The following is a 22,892-nucleotide window of genomic DNA, read 5'->3' as shown; positions in this document are numbered from 1 at the left end:
AGCTTTATACATGTCTATGCCTGCATCTATGCGGGCTTCGCGGAAGACCGCTTCAAGGGTACAAAGGGGGCGCTGCTGAGCACACTTCAGAGAGTTAAAATGATGAATGGGACGTGTTGTGTTTGTGTAGGACTCAATAATCACCCCGTGTAGCTTCGTTCCTATCTCGTTTACTTAACTGCCGCAAAACCCACATTCTCCGACCTTTGCCGTAAATCAATGCAATAAGCCTTAAAGGCACATTAACCATGTCACTCACAGACAGTGCATAACATAACTGAGTCCAACAGGACACATTACTGAACATTTTCAGACATAACATTTTTCCCCCCACCCTCCTGGAAACTGAAACATAACACTTAGCCCACATTCCCCAGTGTCACTATCACCCTGTTACATAATCCCCATGCCAGACAGGCGGAACTCTCATTCTCTGAGGGCGTGCTGGCCGTGAAACTGCGTCCGGCGGTGCCAGTGTATTACCCCCCACCCGGTTAGCTCTTGACCTAGGCTGCCAACCTAGAGCCGCTGCTGGGGACAGAGGTGATGCAGGTGCTGTGGGGGCTGCGACTCTGTGCAGGCGGTTTGAGTGCCAACGTGTCCCATTCTCCAGTCTGTAAGTGGCCGGCCCCAACTGCTTAGTCACCCGCAAGGGCTCTGACCAGTATGACTGCAGCTTATTTTGGCGGTGGAGGTATTTGACCCTGACCCAAACCCCTGGAGAAAATGAGGGGGTCTGCACTCTGTGCGTGGCATCAAACCTTTTTTTCATCCGAGCCTGCGAACCTTTCACCTGAGCTCTGGCTTTCTGGAGCCCTGGGCTCCCACGTGCAGGAGCCGGCTCAGCTCTCAAGCAGTCCAGTGGTTGCTTTAGTTCGCGCCCAATCATGAGCAATGCAGGTGACACTCCCGTGGTGGAATGCTTGGATGCCCGGATGGTCAGGAGAGTTTGGTTGAGTGCGTCGCTGAAGATTTCCCCTTCCTCCAGACAGGCTCGGATTCCATTTTTGAGAGTTTTATTCAGTCTTTCCACCCCCCCATTACTCTCTGTACTCTCAGACACACCGCCCCCCAGCAGGAGAGCTCGTTGCGGAAGCGGTAATAGGGGAGGAGCCTGTCATCCACTTTGGCAGGCCAGCCGTCCTGGATGTAGATACGGAGAGTTGTGAGGACCTCATCAGCCGCTGAGGCCTGCTGTAGCTCCGCCAGAGTGACTACTGAACTGAGCGGCCCGTGCAGGATGTGGACCCAGTCTTCATCGCTCACTGTGTCTGATGTCACACCGCCCGCCTCCTTCGTCACCGACACAGCTCTAGACAAAAGGTCGGCCACCGTGTTGGCCCGCCCAGGCATAAACTCCAGACTGAAGTTATACTGGTTAAGCCTGTCAGCCCACCTCAGCAGTCTCATGGGCCTGTGCCCTGAGCCTTGAGTCGCCAGCAGTGCCGTCAGCGCTTGGTGGTCTGTCCGGATGGTAAAAGGCCTCCCATATAGGTAAACATGCCAGCGTTCACACGCCCACAGGCAGGCCAGGGCCTCCCTCTCCCCCACCGAATACTTCTGCTCTGCTGGAGTAAGTGCCCGAGAGGCGAAAGCCACAGGGCGTTCCACCCCCTCTTGAGTCTGGGAGAGCACAGCGCCTAGCGCCACCCCGGAGGCGTCGCAGGTGACCATGGTGGGCGCAGTCAGACTGAAATGGGTCAATGTGGGAGGGGACGTGAGCTGCCGTTTGATGATGCACACGGCTTCGTGGCAGGCTGGGGTCCAGTCCCACTTAATATCCTTCCTGAGCAGCCGGCGCAGGGGGGCCGTTGAGTCAGAGTAGTGTGGCATGAATCTAAGGTAATAGGCGGCCATCCCCAGGAAGGAAGACAGCTGGGATGGCGATTGCGGGTCCGGCAGGGACAGAATGGCCTCAGTGTGGGACATAATCGGGGCGATGCCTTCCTTTGAGAGTCGGAAGCCCAGGAATTCGACCTCCTCAACCCCGAACATGCATTTCTCAGAGTTCAGTGTGATCCCATGCTGTTCGAAACGCTGAAAGACCTGCTCCAGGCGATCATCATGCAGTGCGGTGGAGGGCGCATGCACCACCACGTCATCTAGGTAGATGGAGACACCCTGGATACCAGCCAATATGAGTGACATTATCTTCTGAAAACAGCTCGGGGCTGATGAAAGTCCAAATGCCATGCGTTTAAATCTGAAAACCCCCACGTGCGTGACAAACGCTGTAAGGTCCATGCTGGCCGGAGCCAGAGGGTAGGCCTGCAGGTAGCCGTTACGTAAGTCCATCTTACTGAAAATATTGGAGCCGTGGAAATGGCTAGTGAGCTCCTCAGCCGTAGGCAGGGGGTACTTATCAGGGATGATGGCTTTGTTCACATCTGTGAGGTCGACACAGAGTCGCAGTCCGCCCCCCCTTTTCTTGGCTATCACCAGGTTAGACACCCACGGCGAGGCGTCGACGGGCTCTATGACATCCGCCTCCACCAGGCGATGCAGCTCGGCCTCCACCGCATCCCGGAGAGCCAGGGGAATGCGCCGTAGGGGCTGGATGACAGGGTGGACTGACAGGTCAACAGTAGGCTGGTGTACAAATCCAGTCATGCGGCCCAGCCCATTGAACAGTTGTGGGTAGCGGTCAGGCCAGGAGGCGGCGACCTGCAGGACATGCAGCCCCCTAGCATCACTCACAGTAAAACCCAGGGCAATGAACAAGTCTAGGCCCATGATGTTAGCTCCCTTCCGGGTGATACAAAACTTGGTGGCAGGTGCACATTGTTGGTCATATCTGACGGGGAGGCAGGCCACACCCAGAGTAGAGATGGGGAAATGGCCATAGCCTAACAGGGGTTTAGCCGCTGCTTCCAGAGGCACGCGACTGAAGAAGCGGTCATATGTGCATTTGTTCAGGATTGACACTTTAGCCCCTGTGTCCACGAGGAGTGGAATGAGAGCTGTGCCCACACGGCATGTGCAGAGCTTGAACGAAGGCTGTGAGGTCTGTACAGTGTTTATGGGGACAGCAGCAGTATCATGGAAAACAGGAGAGGAGCGACAGCAGCGTGCAAAATGGTTCAACTTGTTGCAGTTACGACAACGTTTTCCCTGGGCAGGGCATGATTGATCTCTGGTTGCATGTCTAGGGGAGCCACAGTTGCTACAGCTCTTGTGCCCACTCTCCCTGGGCCCCCTGTCCACTCTCTGTACGTCAAAACTGTCACTCACCCTGTCAGCCGCCTCTGTGTGCTGAACTAACGGTGGTGATGACGTCACCGGCTCATGCACAGCGCGGCCGAACTTGCGCGCCTCCATTAGGGCCGTTTCCAACTGCTTTCCAATTACTAAAGCGTCCGCTAGTGTCGTGGAGTCTGGCTCTAGTAAAAGTCTCTCCCTCAGTTGGTTACATGACGTTTTCTCTATTAACTGGTCAACTATAAGTCCATCCTCCAAAGTCCCGAACTCACAAAATCTAGCCAGCTCACGTAATGCTGATATATATTGTGCGACGGTCTCACCCGGCTTTTGGGTCCTCTGACGAAACTCAAAACGGTGCATCCGCCTGCTTCTTCCGGAGCTGAAGTGAGCCTTCAAGGCGGTTGTCGCTGTGACGTACTTATCATCCGATAAGGTGAGCGTGGCAAATATTCGCTGACCCTCCTGCCCGAGACAATGGCGCAGGAGCGCGCACTTCCTCGCCTCAGCTAGGTCCGAGTGTCCCAAAGCAAGCAAATAATCCTCAAACGACGTCAGCCAGCAATCCCAGGGGACAGCTGGATCACCGGGAACAGGTAGGAAAGGTGGCGGTGGTGGTAAGACCAGTTCAGACATCCTCGTTCGCCAAATGTTGTGTTTGTGTAGGACTCAATAATCACCCCGTGTAGCTTCGTTCATATCTCGTTTACTTAACTGCCGCAAAACCCACATTCTCCGACCTTTGCCGTAAATCAATGCAATAAGCCTTAAAGGCACATTAACCATGTCACTCACAGTGCATAACATAACTGAGTCCAACAGGACACATTACTGAACATTTTCAGACATAACAGGACGGTCTACGGACTCGTAGACTCAGCGAGCACGAAGTAAAGAAAGAAGTAAGCAAAGTGCTTCCACAGCAGAGAAATTAATATTTTTGAATAAAAAAATCTCTAAAAAAGTGAGACATTGTGGCTTGATTTCTTTTATTAATATTCATTTTGCAGGACCAAAATAACATTATGCACAGCGATGAGCCTATAGGTTACAAGCTTCACATATTAGAAAAAAAAAAAAAAAAAAAAAAAAAAAAAAAAAAAATGTAATGGCTCGTCAAGGTTGTTTCAGATCAACACCTGCAAGTGACCACTAGGTGTCACCGTTGAGACGGTGTCGGATTGATTCGAAGCCTCGAAACAATATGGCACATTTGGTTCAACTGTTTCATTGCTTCACGAAGCCTCGATCTGCCCACCACTAAATTATGATAAACATTAGCAATTTGCTAAACCATATGTTAAAGGTGTGTTAAAGCCATAAACAGTATATAAGAGGGTTAAAGCTATGGCAAAATGAGGCTTCCTGAACCACTGAGGCCCTGTCCCAAATGGCACACTCCGGACTTGTGGACTTCCTCAGAGTCCACACTTTGGTGACGTCATGTAGTGCAGACCTATAGGGCCTTTGGCGCGAGTCCACGAGGGCGCATTGAGAGGTATTTTTGGGACAGACTCGATCGCCACGCCGGAAATAGGAAGACGGTCCGGTTGTTGTTTAAATATTATATTTCTACATTTACATATGACTCAGTAAAGCCCTGACATTCGGTTATATTTATTTAATTAAGCATAATGCGATCGTAGCCTATTATTCAGTGCGCTATTTATGTTTATATGAAATATAAATATATATTTATATTTATGTTTGAGACATCAACCATTGGTTGATGACCATAATGTTTGTATAAACTGTAGGTAGGCCTAATAACTGGCAAAATGTACACATAGGTTATAAAAATAATGATATTTACACTTAAATATTTTCTTCTCATCAATGTTAAAATGAGTCAAAGCTCCTCCCATTCGTTGTCTGATTGGCCTTTCGCAAATTCGCAAGGATTCCTGGGTAGTTAAAGTGCGTGAAGCCTGCATCCATGCGGGCTTCGCGGAAGACCGCTTCAAGGGTACAAAGGGGGCGCTGCTGAGCACACTTCAGAGCGTTAAAATGATGAATGGGACGGCCTACGGACTCGTAGACTCAGCGAGCACGCGCAATTTAAGTCCACGAGACCGAAAGTCCACATCAAGTGCGCCATTTGGGACAGGGCCTGAGACCTTACAGCACATTGCTTCACCTAAAGGTTAATTATTTGAAGCTTCATTCAGTAGGCTATTGCTCACTGGTGACACCTAGCTACGTGCAAAGAAATAGCAGACAATTTAATTAATTCTGAACCAATGACCTGAGCAGACTTATGATGTCCATATAGCCCCCATTCTGTTTCATTTATTTATTTTCTTCTCACTGTTAATGTCTGTAACCTTTCATTTGCAATAATAAAAATATCTGAGCAGACATTTGTCCATTACCTGGGTATAAAATTAATTATCTATTTTTTTGTCTGAATTTACTTTGCAGAAACAAGAAACATAGGACACACACAATTCATCAATTATTCATAAATTGTTTGGATAGTGACAGTATGAACAACACACTGTCAACTAACTGTCCTGCTGATTTGTTGATAGTGTTGTTTTGCATCTGTCAGATGTGCGCGTGTGTAGTGTGGCGCGCGCAGTGGAAATTATGTTCTTATCGTTATGTTCTTAACACTGCTTATGATGATGACATACATGCTTGTGCTCTGATTAAATTGTTGTATTCAAGCAGGTGTAGTTGTGTTGGCCTATTTTGATAACAGATGCATTTTAGCTGTGCCCACCTGATTTTCTCTGGGCCCACCTACATTGTGATTCCTGGCTACTGCCTAGCACATAGGACACAACGACAATGACAATGAGAGCTAACACTCTTACTCTCTGACACGTACTACACATGTGTGGCAGGTGGAATAGATATAACGGGGCTTAGACCCAGACAACTAGCAGACTACGCCACAATGGGACTTACACCCAAAGACTTAGTGACTTTTCGCTAACAAGGCACTCAGGTTCGTGAATGGATCAGCCAGAGACAGTGGTCGAATACAAAAATATATTTGTATTATTATTAATTTTTCTTTTTACTTTTTATAAAAATGTAAAACCAATGGAGCCATGCACACCAGAGTCACTCCAACGATTCAAGATTTCACAACCAACATATAATACAAATTTCACAGCAAATAGAATGTACTTGACACCAAATCAAATAACAAACACACAATATACTCTAGTCACAATGCACACACACACACACACACACAACCAAGAGGTGAAGATAGGGCTGAAACTTACCAGTGGGAGGCTAGTGGCCCGAGCAATGAGCATCCATAACACAACACCCCACTCACACGTGCTAAATTTCACACCCACGCACCACAAGGGAAATGATCACACTTGGTGCACACACAACCACTGCACACACCACGGGACCCACCACCGCAAGGGGCACTGCTCCCACTGGCGGTCCTCAGCACCTGGACAAAAGACAAACACGTGAAAATCAACCAGAATTACACACAACAATTGCAATACACTGGTAAACCCCAGATGGTACTAGGGTTAAAAATATAAGTAGCAATTAAATCACGCACATCAAACTACAAATTAAACAAACTAAATATCATAGACCATCCAGCACAATGGGGCAAAAAATGCCCTCTGGATTAACCCCCAGTTAGCGATCTTTGGTCGGGGTAGACAAATGAAAACAAATAAATAATCAACCCAAATAAATCAGAAATAACGCTCTTGTATATCAGCAGCAGAAAAAGGCCTCCATACAAGAGTTTAAATAAACAAACAAAACAACAATGAGCCTATAAAATATAGACCAAAACAATTACAGTCAGTGGTGTCAGTCCATCAAACACTCAACACTTAAACCATGAAACTGGCTATATGATGTTCAATGAAACTAATTCACGGTATAGCAGGAGGAAAGAGATCACCAGGAAGCTGCCGATTAACTTGAGCAAACCACGGTTCCACTAATTCTAGGTCCCGGGTGAAAAGGCAGCCGCAGTTGTTGACGTTAGCGTGTTATATCCGTGAACAAATCGTGACATTAAAAAACGTAAGCAAAACAGCAGATGTTCGGCGCTGATGTCGCCCACTGGCAGCTACCCCCCGTCTAGAAAGCCTCTTCCTGAAATACATCAAAAATGTCTAAACAGATCCTAACATTTATCTATTACTCATTGTAGTCACATACCTTGCTTTGATAAATAGCATTGAGTCACGGCCCCAGGCTCTGATCGCTGATAACCGGGCGCGCCCTCAGCTGATAACAGGGCTACTGCCGCAACGGGGCTTCTAAAATTAAAACATTCCCTATAAGCCCCAGTTACAAAGTTAAAGGAGTGGAAAAAAAAGAACCAGAGCTAGTCCTACCTGCGACGCTACCACAGAATAGATGACCAAGGGGGGAGACCAAGACAGACATCAGACAGATAGGCCGGCAGGTAGACAGGACAACAGTTGCATGTCAATGACGTCGCTTGTCAAAAGAAAAGTCCCGATTTATATAGGGACTCTACCATTGCGGTTGGCTCACTGTTAACTGCCCAGCGCCACTCACAGCACCGCAAATTAATTGCCATTTGGCCAGACAGCTGTAACCTGCTACACATGCAGGTTACAGCTATACTGTCTATGTGACGTATCCACACAAACCGAGGCCTCGTTTGTCATTAGTCACGTGATTTTCACGTTAACAACACAAGCCTCGAATCGCGGCTTCATCTGGCACGCCCATTTTTTCTCGACACAAGCTCCGACGCCTCGGTTCAAATGTCACATCACTAGTTAAAGCAGGTTCAGCAATTTCTTCGCTGTATTGTCGCTTTTTGCTCGCAGGTTTCTCTTTACAGCTCCCCCTACAGATTCGGAATAGATATTTCACAACACTGTCAAAAAACTCGCTGTCGACTCTCAGATACCAGACAGAGGCTAGTAGATCAACGACATCAAAGCAGACGGGACATTCTTTACGACGTCTTCTTCATTCGGGTTCGAACAGCGTGAGGGAGCGCAATAATGATACAATTTTAGCAGATTTCTTTTTGCCTTAAAGCAAATCTTTACATCGCGAGCCCTGATATCACGCGATACTTCCTGACTCTGCATCCGGGGGGCCTTCGGCTCAAAGTTTCAAGTGTGTTTTTTCCGCTCACATGTGACAGGGGGGTGCGAAACGACCACCATTCAACCAGAAAAAAGTCATATAACCATTCCAATGACTCCAAAGCTGTTCAGTTAAGGTAAAAAAGCTGCATAGTTCACCTTAAAAATACTTACACCTTACTAACAGATTAGCCTGGTAGATTAGCATTTACCCATGTATTCACAATCGTCTGCAATGTCCAAATATTTCAGTTATTAGAACAATGCTGTTAAATTATTCATTTATTGGTATGTTTAACAGTTAACAACAGCATTTATCAAGTGAAAGATATTACATTATATAGTAAACAATTATACATTGACATAATTTAAATTAACATAGTTTGTGTGGACCTTGTATATTATCTGATAGTTGATGGAGACCAGTCAGTATTGTAGTAGACTAGGGGTGCTTCTCAATATCCGTCCTCGTCTCCTCGCTCCTCCGTCCTCCATCCTATGACCCGGAAACCGATCGAGCTCAGTCATCTTGAAGGACATCTCAATTCTCTAATAGGGGATTATCCATAGACAGTATATAAGATGGACACAGCGACCCCATAGATTTCAACGGAGAAAAGTGAAGCCCATTTGAAGCACTCACTTCCTGATCGCCAGGCGAACTGCGCAGGCTCAAACTGAGCTTGACGACGTAGATGTGACGTGGGTCTTCTAGTAGCTGTGCCGAGGGAAATCTGAATCATTCCCTTCCGAATCTCTCAGAGACGGAGAGCGTGATTATTAGTTGTCAATGAGCTAGCAGCATGAGCAACTTTATGACTCTCTATGGGCTTCTCCCTTGACTTTATGCCTCCACGTCCCCCCGATTGCTTGCGAGCTTCTCCGGCAGTCTATACGGTAATTTCTCTACAGTGTGACAGAGAGTCGCCTGGGTATGACGCAATCGTTAGCCTATTTTTTACAAAAACAGCTTCTACGAAGTCTTAACGTAAAGTAATGGAGCCTTTTATACATTGTCGAGTTTCTTTAGAAATAAATAATGGACAAATGGAGTCTTTGGACACTTCAGATGTAAAGTTATTCGCTGTCAAAGTGACGCAAAAATGAATGGGAGTCAATAGGGGATTATCCATAGATATTATATAGAGACTATGCCCTATTGGCTGCTGGGCACCGAGAAATACGGCCGCCATCTTAAACCGGTCGTACTCCTAGTTTCGTTGCTTAGCAGCAGTTAGATTCCAGAGCACTGTGGAGCATTTTCCTGTTCTAATCGGCGGACCAGCGCAAATAGGGCCCGGGATTACTTTTCACAAGTACATTTTAACATTACTGTACTTTTGGTTGTATTTTGTGAATAGAATATTACCAGATAATTGAGAACGAGCAAGGATCTTTGATATTACTGGACTGAAATCGTAGCCAGCTAACGTTAGCTAGGCTGTGTTTACTGCATCACTCGGCATGGAGAGGTTGGGTAAAGTAATAATTACAAGAGCTTCTCGGTTATCAGATACAAGCATTCTGTGTAATACACACATGACGGCGATGCGCAAATCGAGTGTGAGTGTATGTGACAAAGAGAGAGAGAGTAAGTGTGTGTGTGTGTGTCACAAATCATTATTGTTTCTTCAACTTATTAAAATATCTTACTTTACTGCAACTATCTGTTTCTGCTTCTTTATCATATTTATAGTGTGATTTATAAAATACCTTATACCCTACATCACATATTTTGATTTTGGACGTCTGGTCACTTTATATCTTATATCAGAATATTATATTACTGTTAAGCCTACTATGAATATTAAAATATGCCGAACCATGTGTCCTGTATCATAGCTACATGAATGACATTTGCAGAAAAAAACCCGCGTGAAAATCGGTTCGGTATTCAGTGAGGTATGATTAATTAAATGCGCTGACAGCTCATTGCACCGGCCATACAGATTACACTGAGTGGAGCGGGTGACCGGTTTAAGATGGCGGCCCCACGGCTCGACCGCGCTAGTAGGTAGTAGCGGTCGATAGGGCGTCTATCTATATGATGTCTATGGGATTATCACGCTGATACGTAGTACTTCCGCATTCAGTGATCTTTGTGCAATGCCACTTCCGGTGAATCACTCATCACTCTGGCGTACCCATGATGGACGACCTTAAGTTTATTTATACTGCATCCAGGGTGTGATTTACCCCTTTCTGGTCAATTAAATGTATCCCTGCCTCTGTTTAATTATTTTTATCCCCGGTGGCAGGGATGTAGTGGAGGCTAAACGCACGTAAACGCCGTTTGCGCACCTCCCAAAATTCTGAAATAGCGATCCACCTCTAAATTGCGTTTATCCACCTCTAAATAGCATATTCCTAAGCCATTTTAAATTAAGCTTAGGCTATGTCGTTTTAGTTTCATATTGTCCATTATTAGTTTCATAGGTTGTTAAACCTAAGACGAAGTCTTTCATATTGCGCTGCATTACTATCAGTGTCAGTAGCCGCGCGGGTTAGACCATAATAATACAGGGCTAAGATTATCACAAATAAACACAAGATTTTGACGCATATCATTATCCAAGAGTTTGTGGAGCGGAGTGTGAGCGCGCACTGCATAGAACGGACGCGCGGACGCGTTTTCCTATCAACAGTGAAACAATTTAAAATAGGCTACTCTATCATTTCTGGTCATACAGAAAATAATAATACATTATTCGCAACTAATTTTATTTGTGTAAACTCGCAATATCAAGAAAACGTTGTGCTTTTGTCAAATAAAATAAAACAATCAGGTGCGCTTTCATGATCTCCGTGAACAGGAGCGCGAGAACTGAAACTAAATATAGCATATGTAGGCTAAAGCTCGAAATGTCCACTTTAAAACAAACAAATTAGAATCGAAAGCTAATACATTCTGATTATGTAATGCGTATGAAAGGTGCATTTCTCTGCGCATCTGCTTAACAGCGGAGATGGGGATATGTTTTTAGCCGACTGCGACACTGATTTAGAAAATACTTTATTAAAAACAATTAAAATGCCTCGTTATTTTCTCAGACACATTTATTATCATTAGCCTATAAATCACCTTTCTGTAGGCTGTGGTTCCAGAGACATATGGCTCTTCTCATTCAGCACTGCGGGATTAATATCATTTCCAGGTTCTAATTTTGTCTTAGAAAAATAAATCAACAACAACAAAATCCATATTAATTTGTGAATATTTTAAATGTTTAATTAAGGGGCAAAAAGTAATAAAAAAAAATCGTCAGTTTATTTTTTTGCGCAGCATTTGGTGTAGCCTACCGTTCAAATTAAAATTTTGGTGTTCAATTTTGCGTTTTAAAAATACAACAACCGGTTTCGTTTTGTAATTACGAATTCCCGCTCCAAAGTGGACAAGGGATACGGTTTCTTTTTCGAGAGCTTTAATCCACTTCTTCCTTAGACTCAGTTCAGTCGGGAATCCATGGAAACTTGAATGAGGTTGGCGTTGTTTGTTTGATGGACAAAGTGGAAAAATCCCGCCCAGTAAACCCGGAAGCGTGATAATCCCCTATTGAGAATCACCCTGGGTTTCTCCATAGACAGTATATAAAGGGTTTCTCATGTTGTGAAATGCTGTGATGTGATTGGTTCCTAAGGTCACGTGACTCAGTGTAATCAGTGAGCTGCAGAGCTGTGTGTGTATAGGGACAGAACCCGTCCTTATTAGACATTCTCTGATAGGGATCTCCCAGTCACGTGACCCCTAGCCGCGTGTCAGCCATTTTGACGGAATACATCCGTCAGCTACTCAGTGGCAATGGATCTATTATTAGGGGTGTGTAATATATATTATTATTATACTTATAATAAAGTTATTAGTATAATTATTTTATAATTAGCACTACAGTATTGATATTGCGTGCGCAAAATATCTCAATATTGAACAGAATCTATTTTTTCCCCCACCACTAACGTTATCTATTATTAGCACAGCGGCCGTCAGCTAACTCTCGCACTTATTAGCATCAGAAAAAAATACAAGAGGAAGATAAAGGAATTAGGAATCATAGATCCATATGAACCCAGCTAACACAGTTACGTTGTGAAGACGTAACCGGACCGGACCATATTCGTCGTAGCGACGTACCACATAACGTTCCAGCGACGTAACTTTGTGATTCCCATGATCGTCGTGGCGACGTTATAGTGGTACGTCGCTGGAACGTGATGAGGACGTCTCAATGACCAAACTGGCATGTTGCGAGGACGACGTAACATCAAAGGACCATATTCGTCGTAGCGACGTACCACATAACGTTCCAGCGACGTAACTTTGTGATTCCCATAATCGTCGTGGCGACGTTATAGAAGTACGTCGCTGGAACGTGGCTGCTACTTCCTAACGACCAAAATACTACGTCCACATTTATGTTTGATATACTTCTCTAATTTAAACCCCTATTAAATTCTAAATAGAAAATGGCCCAAAACCCACACTGTATTAATTTATTAATAAGCATTTATTCAGTGTTACTTTGTACAATTACTAAGCCAATACATTTTGAACATTAACGATTTTTAACCATGTAAAGTGTTAAAAAGTTACGAGTACAGAAATGAAACATCAATTAATTAATCAAAAAACATAATCAATGAATAATGTAACCAACTATTAAAACGTATTCTTTTTATTGAAAAAAGTGTCTTATCATTAGGGATGGGTGTAGTTAAATAATAATTTTACCACTGATACTTATCAATACTCTTATTGATACTACTCTTTATAATTTGGCGGAAAAACAAAGACCATAAAAAAAAGAAAAGATTCAGCAGTTTCTTTATTATTAATTTTATTTGCAGAAATAGGTTAAATTATTTCCTGAGTGTCATGTGAGGCTCCTGCTACAAATGTCTGGTGGTGATGTGCTTCATTGCTTCACTACCAGTAGCTAAACCTGAACAATGTGACAATTACCAAAGATCTATAGTCCTTGAGATTCTCTGAAGCTAACAAATACAAAAAAATATTGTTCGTAAAGAGTAAACATATGTAAAAAATTCTAATAAAAAATATATAGATTTCTAACATCTCTCCTGTATTATTTCACCTACCCAAATATACATCAATAGTTTTTTGTTCAAGAAAATGAGCATGATGACTTTCTCAGAGAGAATCTGAGATCTCTCATTCCTGACGGTGTCCCAGCTGTGGTAAACGCTCCTTCAGACAGTGTTGAGGAGGCAGAGGGAGATGATGGAGCGCTGTGGGAGAAGAGGAAGAGTGTCTTTTTTACCCCACCAGCGGAGGGCAGGGTCTTCTGAGGCACGGATAGGAGGAGGGTCTCGCTCTATATATTCACCAGAAGCTGAAAAATTAATTGTACCATGCTATTGTAGTCAGGTGTAGGCTATAGCTTTTTGTTAGAAAGGTATAAGAAAATTGTCTAACTTACGTGTTCCTCCTCCTCTTCCTTGTCCCGAGCTGCACTGTCACCTCATCGTCCTTCTAGGCAGCTGAAACAGAGAAGCACTTTATTAATGTTGCTAATCTACAACTTTTAATGCTTTTGAAAGTCATTTATGCTCACCAAGGCTACATTTATTTGATCGAAAATACAGTGAAAACTGTAATATTGTGAAATTTTATTACAATTTAAACAACTGTTTTCTATATATGTTAAAATGTAATTTATTCCTGTGATCAAAGCTACATTTTCAGCATCATTAACTTACTTCAGTCTTTTCAATGTCATATGATCCTTCAGAAATCATTATAACGTTAATATTATGATTTGATGCTCAAAAAACATTTATATTACATTCTAACATATCCAGTCATTCTAGACAAGGGGGTAATCCATCCGCCGGAAACTGAAGCCTCCGCGGGCGCCGCCATTGTAGCAGAACTTCACCTGCTGTTAGCATTCCATTGACTCCCATTCATTTTTGCGTCACTTTGACAGCGAATAACTTTACATCTGAGGCGTCCAAAGACTCCATTTGTCCATTATTTATTTCTAAAGCAACTCGACAATGTATAAAAGGCTCCATTACCTTGTACCTTACGTCATGGCCCCGTAGAAGCCGTTTTTGTAAAAATAGGCTAACGATTGCGTCATAACTCACGCGACTCTCTGTCGCACTGTAGAGAAATTACCGTATAGACCGGTGTAGAAGCTCGCAGGCAATCGGGGGAACGTGGAGGCATAAAGTCCGATAAAGTCAAGGGAGAAGCCCATAGAGAGTGATAAAGTTTATCCTGGTGCTAGCTCATGGACAGCTAATGCTCACGCTCTCCGTCTCTGCGAAATTCGGAAGGGAATGATTCAGATTTCTCTCCGCACAGCTACTAGAAGACTGACAGCTGTCAGACATGTTGCTCACGTGTTCAAGCTCAGTTTGAGCCTGCGCAGTTCGCCTGGCGATCAGGAAGTGAGTGCTTCAAATGGGCTTCACTTTTCTCCGTTGAAGTCTATGGGGTCGCTGTGTCCATCTTATATACTGTCTATGGTTGTAACTCTAGGGCATTGCACACTGAGTCCGAAATGTTTGTATGCGTTTTTTCGTATTCGTGATTCGGTGGCTCTGAATTGTCAAAGCACCATCTAAACACCATTTAAACTGCTTGTTACGGATGCGAAAAACGCAGAAAATCGAACCCGTTTCGATGTTTTTTATGACGGACGAAAGTTTCGGAGGCAGTGTGCAAGCGTGATTGAATGGTGCTTTGACAATTCAAAGCCACCGAATCACGAATGCGAAAAAACGCATACGAACATTTGGCACAATAAATAACAACAATAAATAATAGTGAGCAGGCAGCTGGTGGCGGTAATTCTTTGTTTGCCAAACGAGGTTGTGTAGAGAAGAAGAAAAAGGTAAACAAACACACATGGACCGTGCGAAGATAAAGCTCAAGGTTATCTACCAAGCGCTACTTGGACAAAATAAAGACAATTAACGGGCTCGATCCGTACGAACACAAAGAGTGGTTGACTGACCTGAACAAGCTACCGCAAACAACATTTCCTGACGTGTTTTCTTACCTTGTTTGTGGTGTGAGCGCATACACATTTGAGCAGTTCCGAAATTATAAATCTCTATAATTACTTATTTACTTACCATATTTACCTCAGCATTGCACTAAGTTCAAGTTGTTATTTATTGTACTTGTTATATTTACACTACATTGTTACTGTGCAGGTCCTGTTATAATTACTCATTTACTTACCATATTTACTTCAGCATTGCACTAAGTTCATGTTATGTGACACAAATAAAAAGATTTAGAATTGACAGTTTTCCATCATTTATTCCATCATTTATAATAATAATACATTTTATTTGTGATACATTTGGTAATACATTTTATTTAAAGACACCTTACAGATCAAAACAGTTAAAATACATTTCAAGGAGGGAATGCAATAAAAAAATAAAAAAACAAGACAATGTAAAGAATAAAAAATAAAAAAAGAGAAAAAAAGAAGCAGTTAAACATGAAGCCATTTGAAGGTAAAGTTAGGTTATTAACACATAGTATGTAACATGCAGTTCATAAGGTTTATGGCATGTTTTATGATTACTTGCCAATTAGATACTTGAGGGTGTGCCTGTGTTTGTAGTGAGAAAATGTCTGTGCTCTAGCTTTCAGATTTGATGGTCTCTCAATGTAAATTTCAAAGCAGTCTACAATAACTGAAACACGATTGCCAAAAGCCTCAACAAACTGATGTGGCATGCTACCTTGCAAGCAATGTCGCCACATAACAGTTAAGGTGTTGTAATGATAACTTACCTGTGTGAAAATGCCGTGAACACACGCACATGTGTCGGGAAATGTTGCTGAAGGTGATGTTTGTCCGTCTTACAGTAGCTCTGCGACTTCATTTCCATTGTTTTTTTCCCACGCCGATCGTGAAAACGATTATGACAGTGTAATGCAATATGTGTTCACCATTCTGTCGTTTTTCTGAACTGAATTAGCCTAACTTACTTCTAAAATATACCAATATACTACCGCAAATACTAATATTACCGCCACTCTACGTTTCTCCCATAACCTCCGTGACCTAAAGTCCCACAATGCCTTGCGCTACTGTGATCCGCCGACGTCACGATCCCGCGCTCTATACAATTTCTCCATAGACATTTGGGGTATAAGCCATAAAAACGTAACCTAGACTTAAACCCAGCAACGGCTGTACTAAGCGATTGTATATGCTCATATAAACGCCAAAAGTTCATGGGGCACTAACCTTGATTTGAGATAAATGCCTTTTATTCGCGATGTCTTGGATAAGTACTTCATTACCCACACTCCTAAACAATCCCACAATCCCACAGTGTTGCATCTGATTGGTTGTCGTGTAAACCCCGCGAAGGTCAGAGCGTTGCCATGGAAGCAGGATTCTAACAGTAGAGACCAGAGCCCGTCTACATTCTCTGGTAGAGACTTGAACGGACTGTTTTCTTTAGCGGAAGCCATATAAATAGTTTTTAAATCAATACATTCCTTTTTAAATTAATATTTTGTGTCAAATTATTTATTTATTTGGTAGGTAGCCATGTAATAAGCGGGATAATGTATAGCGAGTTGGTTGTTATAGCGAATACAACTTCCTTCAGGCTTCGCTTCAGGCTCATAATCAGCCTTACAACCGCCTCGCTTTACATTATCCCTTACTTATCGTTCACTTTAGATAGGCTACTGTAGCCTTCATATGGTATGAGTCATATCAAGCATTTTATGATGCCACTGTCAAAACAATATTAAGCCTAGGCATACCTCTTCATGCATTTACTGAACATTTGTGTAATCATTCATGGCAAGTTAATAAACTGAATATGACGGTCCAAGAGCAGACCATGCACCGGTCCATGCATCAGACCGGTGGCGCTGTGCACTTTCTGGTTTGCTGACCATCACTTTTTAATTTTCACTTGTTGTGGTTGTGGATATTAAGAAAATACATTAAATGTTATTACAATTAAGGATGACCTATAACATCATGAAAATGAGCATGGGCCTCAACCTGTCCTGTCAGGAGAGTGTCCTGTGTCATAAAGGGCTGTGAAATAAACACACAAACTAACGTTACACACTGACTGAACACACGTGTGTTGATGACTGAGCTGCACCATGTTGCTAACGCTATTGTTAACCGCTTTCACACACGCACACAATATATTATTATTTTTATTTACACGATTATTACTGAAATAACTGCTATTAACTACACATTTACTATATAAAATTCACTCAAAAGGCTCTTTTGCGGCTGTGGCTTCAGTCGACTTCAGTGAGGCGCGGTGGTTTATGGGATGAGTAGTTCCTTCGCTCGGAAATGAAAATATGTACACAGTCTTGTACCTTTGCCTTTTTTTGGATTTTCTCTTCGTTTTTTTACTCGAAATGATATGTTGTATGCTTATGAGTTCAGCCATAGCTGGTTATCCTCAGACATGCTCTAAAACTCTTTAGATACGGATTTTTCCAAAAGTCAATGGGAGAAATTAATGGGAAATTTACTTCCGGCACCAGAGCTCTCTCGGGCTGTGGGCGGGACTGTGATGCTCTATATTATTTTAAATGCTTGTGGTACAGGTTGTAGGGTTGGTGACTCACAAATGAATCACCTTATGTACGCTGATGACTTGGTCATTTTTAGCCCATACAGTGCTAGTATACAACAGCATTTGAGACTATGCGCACACAGTATGGTGCAGATTTTGATATAAAGTATAATCCAAAAAAGAGTAAAATCATGACTATAAGAAGTAGAGAAGATAGACATTCACATTTTCCTGATTTCTATCTATCTGGCACTGTACTTGATGTATGCACAGATATTACATATCTTGGCCATATTATTGCAAATGACCTGTCCGATGACAAGGATATTTATAGGCAGCGTCGTAAGCTGTATGTGCAAGCGAACATGTTGTGTCGTAAGTTTAGTATGTGCTCTGTCGCTGTGAAGATCTCACTCTTTAGAACATACTGTACACCATTGTACACTGCCTATCTGTGGTGCCGTTATGCGCAAGGTAGCATTAGAAAGCTCACAGTGGCTTATAATGACAGCATGAGGCTGCTGCTAAGAGTTCCAAGAGACTCCAGTGCAAGCCTGTTTGTTAGTGCTGGGGTACCTACCTGTGCTGCAGTCTTGCGTAACTTAATGTATAGATTTATGGGTAGGGTGTCTGAATCAAAAATGACCTAATTGCAGTGTTGGCTGACCCTAGACGAAGTTCTGTAAGATTTTCGTCCAGACTGTGGAACCATTGGTGTACATGTCTGTGTTAGACACTGAACACTGTGGAAGGTGTATTTTTACTTGTACTTTTTTATTTTATTTGTGTGTGTGTTTGTGTGTGTGTGTGTGTGTGTGTGTGTGTGGGGGGGGGTGTATTACTATGTATGTGTTTTGTAATGTATTATGGATCCCTCTGGGTCTGAAATAAAGTAAAGTATATATGCAGCTGTTCTCTGGCAGTTTTGGAGTAAAGGTTACTGAGCTATTACAACCACCATCCTCAGTGTTTTATTCGGACCTCAAGATATTACAAGTATAATGACCGCATTTCTCTTGAACGTGTCGCAATATCGGACACCTTGGGAGTTTTTTCAAAGTGGGTAATATAGGAACAAACTCGCCCATCACCAAGTTGGAACAGGTTTTCATCAATATCTGTTTTAAAATCAAGTTTTACTTCTCTGTACGGTTCCAGTAGAGCTATAGAGCTGCAGGTGAACATAATTTCTAATTTGACCAAAGAAAACACAAAATGACAAATTAGGTGCAAAAAAAAGAAAACACAAAAAATCTGAAATCAGTATTTTATTTTAAGCACAGCATGCATACAGTTTTATTTCAATTTTGGTAAATTAAACAGCATTTAAAAAACACTGCATCCATTCTTTTATATTTTTGTCATCATGCAAAAAGTCACGCAAAATGCAAAATTGGAACAACAACAAAAAGAAAAGAAAAGAAAAAAAAAGTAAAAAAGGCTGCTTATTCTTGTTTTATAGTATCAGATCCAGCACTGTGGGTCTGTTGTCTCTCCATTTCAGCTCTTCGGGATCTGATGTCATAAACCAGAACAATGAAAGCAGCCGCAGCAGCCAGACTCACCAGAGCAGTGCCAGCCAATCGGATCACAGCTTCAGTGCTTTCACAAAAACTGACTTCATCTGTAGAAAGAAATTAAACACAAAAAATATATTTTTTTGACTCAGTAAATATACACTAATGTAGCGTGACATTGTCCTGAGATTGGTTGAGTAAATAAATAACATCACAGCTAACGTACCTGTACACAAACGACAGAGATCGGTAATGCACACGTGTTTGGTCTGGTTGCTGACAGGATTGCTCACCACACATCTGTATGTGTTGTTATCCTGATATTCCACCTCCAGAGGTAGAGAGAGACTAATGCTGAGATCAGACACACTGATGCTGGACAATACACTGATTCCTCTGTACCAGGACAGATTAACCCTGAACACATCCATCACTGAACACTGCACCACACATGTTGGGCTTGATGAAGTTTCTGATGATGAAGAACACTGTGAAATCACACTGGAAATGACAGGAACGGGTACTGGAGCTGCAAAACATGAAATGACATTCTTCATCAGCGCTTTCAGACTAGTAGTTTTAGGCCAGCAGCCACAGGACGGAGGTGAGGTGTGCTTATACTGTCTTAATAAAGTATAGTGCTGATTACACGTGCAATTTTGGTTTTATTAGATGAGCTATGTACACATTTTAAATGGATTGATATCTACAATATTTAACGGCAATACTTTTAAATAAGACACGATTGCTTTGTATGATGAACAGATTGAATTTAGGTTTTTATTCATCAACACACACATCAGCTGACACAAGTGTGAATTGAGGGCGCATATCGACCGCTAAGGCTCGCGAGCCCCCTTCTGAAGCATAAAATGACAAATGAGACACCCTACGGTCTCATGGACTTAACGGACACGCGGCAGCCATTTTTAAGTCCACAAGAACGTGGCTGCGACTGACATGGCATTCTCTCTTGAGTACTTCGATAAGTAATTAGCCTACTTACTTACTTAAAAAGAATGTTCTCAAGTATAGTCAAGCAGGTTCGGTTGAGCTTCTATGCGTGTTCCCTGATCAATAAAATGAGAACTAAGTGTGTCGATTTAATAGGCTATTTTTATCATGACAGAAAAATACAGAAATTAAAGAAATATTATTGTTTGGGTTAGTTACACCTAATACTTTACTTTGCAATGCCGTTTGATTGATTACTCATGTTTATTGCCAAGTAGATCTATCTTATTTGATAACTCTATCATAAACAATAAAAGATACAGAATACCGATTTTAAGCAGATAAACACCTAATTCATAAATTAGTTTACCACATCATGACATAAATATTAAAGACATTTCACCATTGGTTTTGTTTTCTTATATATATTTGTTTGTTTGTTTATTTCTTTTCTTTTGTAATTGTTTCTTTTCGTGTATTAGCATTGAAGGTCTGTTATATCTTTTTTATATATAAGTTGAATATTTGAATAAAAAAAATGGTGCCTGTTGACTGAAGCTGCACTACCGCCTTGCGCCTGGTTATTTAATGCGCCTGACATTCGTCATGCTTCCGGCGGGTCTACAGCTGAATAGGCTTCTGCCCAGTTTCTGCGGTGCGACTGCAAACATGCCAAAACTCGGGTAGGCTACTTCGGCCAATAGTTGTAGGAATTATAAAAACGTTCCTCCAGTGCGAAAGACCCTTGTGTCTCCAAGCGAGACAAGTGAATGACTGTGTCGTAAAAGGGTCCATTACGCGAAATACGGTGTACGTTGTAACGGCCATCTGGTGGTCAAATAATGAATATCAACTTCGTGTCTAGCCAATTGAAATGAAACAATGCAAAGCCGTACAGGAATAGGCTACACAGCCTGAAAAGTATATGTAGCTGTAAGTCCAATATAAAAAACATCTTGAAAAATGTAGGCTAATTTTGAGAACGATTTAGTGTGATTTAACGTACAATATGAAAATGACATTAGGCTATAGGCGATTAATTAGCCTAAAGGCTACTACACCTACCGTAAACAGTAACACTGAACGTCTTTAGTAACTCCTTGTTATTGATAATTGTACTAAATTTATAGACTCCAGTATCTGTGGTTCTGGTGTCTGTGATGGTTAGAGATCCGTTTCTCTCCAGCTTCAGTCTGTCTCTGAATCTCTCATCATCATACTTTGGATTGCCCAAGTTAATTGCGTTAACTATGCGACTGTTGTCAAACCTCCACTCGATCTCATCCTTCAGCTGTACTTCAGAAACACCAGAGTCCAGAGTGACAGAGTCTCCCAGCATCACTGACTGAACTTCATGTGATTCAACCTGAAAAACACCTACAGAACGAGATTAAATGGCATAAATATATCATTCATGTAAATCTTCTTACCGTAAGAAGTAGTAACCTATTGTGTGTAGTATGTAACTACTTTGTGATAACATGTTATGAAAAACAGATTTATAACTTACCAACTAGACACAAAAAAACGAGCAAAACAAACGTGCGAATCATTTTCGCAGTCTCAAATTGTCACATAACAAGTCAGAAAATGTGATGTTTTTATTTTTTTATTTTTAAGGGAATGTTTCAAAAATCCGCTTCATACTAGCTACTCCAACACTGCACGCCACCGTTATGTGTGCGCGAGCCTGTGGGCGTAACAGGTGGTGACGTAGACATATGCTCAACCAATGATAATTTTAGAGAGAGGTTCAGCGCTCTTGCTCCGGTTCTTCTTAAAGACCCAGTTCATTAAACTTCTAAGTAGAAAAACTGACATTGTAAATAAAGTTTGCATCCAAGTTGTGCAGCAAAGAAGCTGGTAATAGAGGACACTTGATCTACAATAAAGGACACACTATCTATAATTATTAATAAGTATTAGCTAGTGCTATAATACAAAAATATTAAGCAAAAACCTGTTTTGCATCAATTCTAGTTTTCCAAAAAGTAAGCTCTTGATGATAATCGGTTGTAAGTGGAAATCTACAGGAAAATAGTTCATTTTGTTCTTTTGTTTCTTGCTGTTTTGAAGGGAAGTCAAGCCATTATATTTTATGGTAGCAGCTGAAGAAGACGGCCTTTATACACACTAAATATGCAAATTCACACATCCTGTGAAAATTCACACAAGTTTGATGTTATCATGTATGTTTTGGTGAGGTCTTTTTCAGTATATTCTAATTCCACACTTTTTTAATCACTTCTTTTAATAGTCCAAAAGAGACCTGTAATCATATTGAGAGTTGTTTCTGAGAAAGATTCTGTTCTCAGTAAATAATCTTAGCTTTAGATCAGAGAACAGATATATGTTTATGTTTGCAGATGGTCTCATTTCTTGTGGTTTATTTTCAGGATCTTCTCTTCTCTGTGGTTATAGGCTCTAGGCTATCTCGAGAATAACAGAGAATATATATCCCTCATTTCCAAACCTCACAAAAGAAGCTCAATGGACAGAGGAACTGTCTTGACTCAAGTTTACACTTTAATTATGTTTGTGTGGTTATTTTCTCTTCTCATTTCATATGGACTGAACTTTAGAGACCACATATTTT

At 42.0% G+C, this 22,892-nt stretch overlaps 3 protein-coding genes and 1 long non-coding RNA gene across 4 annotated transcripts in view; 1 reads left to right on the top strand and 3 right to left on the bottom strand.

Moving 5' to 3' along the window:
- The window catches only part of LOC306988955 (T-lymphocyte surface antigen Ly-9-like), a 108,748-nt gene that overhangs the window by 32,612 nt on the left and 53,244 nt on the right, over positions 1 to 22,892 (top strand). The window lies entirely within an intron of this gene.
- LOC306988760 (uncharacterized protein) overlaps positions 1 to 22,892 on the bottom strand; it is a gene marked incomplete at both ends in the record, with an annotated part of 64,841 nt that overhangs the window by 7,908 nt on the left and 34,041 nt on the right. The window lies entirely within an intron of this gene.
- LOC306988983 lies at positions 12,753 to 16,371 on the bottom strand. Its single transcript, XR_013795537.1, has 3 exons — positions 16,048 to 16,371; positions 13,703 to 13,763; positions 12,753 to 13,615 (listed from the first exon to the last, which is right to left on the bottom strand). It is a non-coding gene; the product is annotated as an uncharacterized lncRNA (long non-coding RNA).
- Positions 19,079 to 21,982, bottom strand: LOC306988965 (uncharacterized protein). Its single transcript, XM_079594217.1, has 4 exons — positions 21,807 to 21,982; positions 21,362 to 21,673; positions 19,569 to 19,871; positions 19,079 to 19,449 (listed from the first exon to the last, which is right to left on the bottom strand). Exons 1-4 carry the CDS (start codon positions 21,847 to 21,849, stop codon positions 19,271 to 19,273), a joined length of 837 nt encoding a protein of 278 aa, XP_079450343.1. The 5' UTR covers positions 21,850 to 21,982; the 3' UTR covers positions 19,079 to 19,270.

The sequence above is a fragment of the Phoxinus phoxinus genome (assembly GCF_949152265.1).
Source record: "Phoxinus phoxinus genome assembly, chromosome: 20".
Classification (NCBI taxonomy): Eukaryota; Metazoa; Chordata; class Actinopteri; order Cypriniformes; family Leuciscidae; genus Phoxinus; species Phoxinus phoxinus.
Note: the sequence above shows the minus strand (reverse complement) of the source record. Positions and strands in the feature narration are given on the sequence as shown.

Excerpts from the sequence above, each read along its gene's own strand:
- LOC306988965 (XM_079594217.1), bottom strand. The coding sequence starts at position 21,849 with ATGATTCGCACGTTTGTTTTGCTCGTTTTTTTGTGTCTAGTTG. Across the intron at positions 21,674-21,806 it reads CGTTTTTTTGTGTCTAGTTG|GTGTTTTTCAGGTTGAATCA; the intron begins GTAAGTTATAAA and ends CTCGTTCTGTAG. Across the intron at positions 19,872-21,361 it reads GTTCAGTGTTACTGTTTACG|CTCCAGTACCCGTTCCTGTC; the intron begins GTAGGTGTAGTA and ends CATGTTTTGCAG.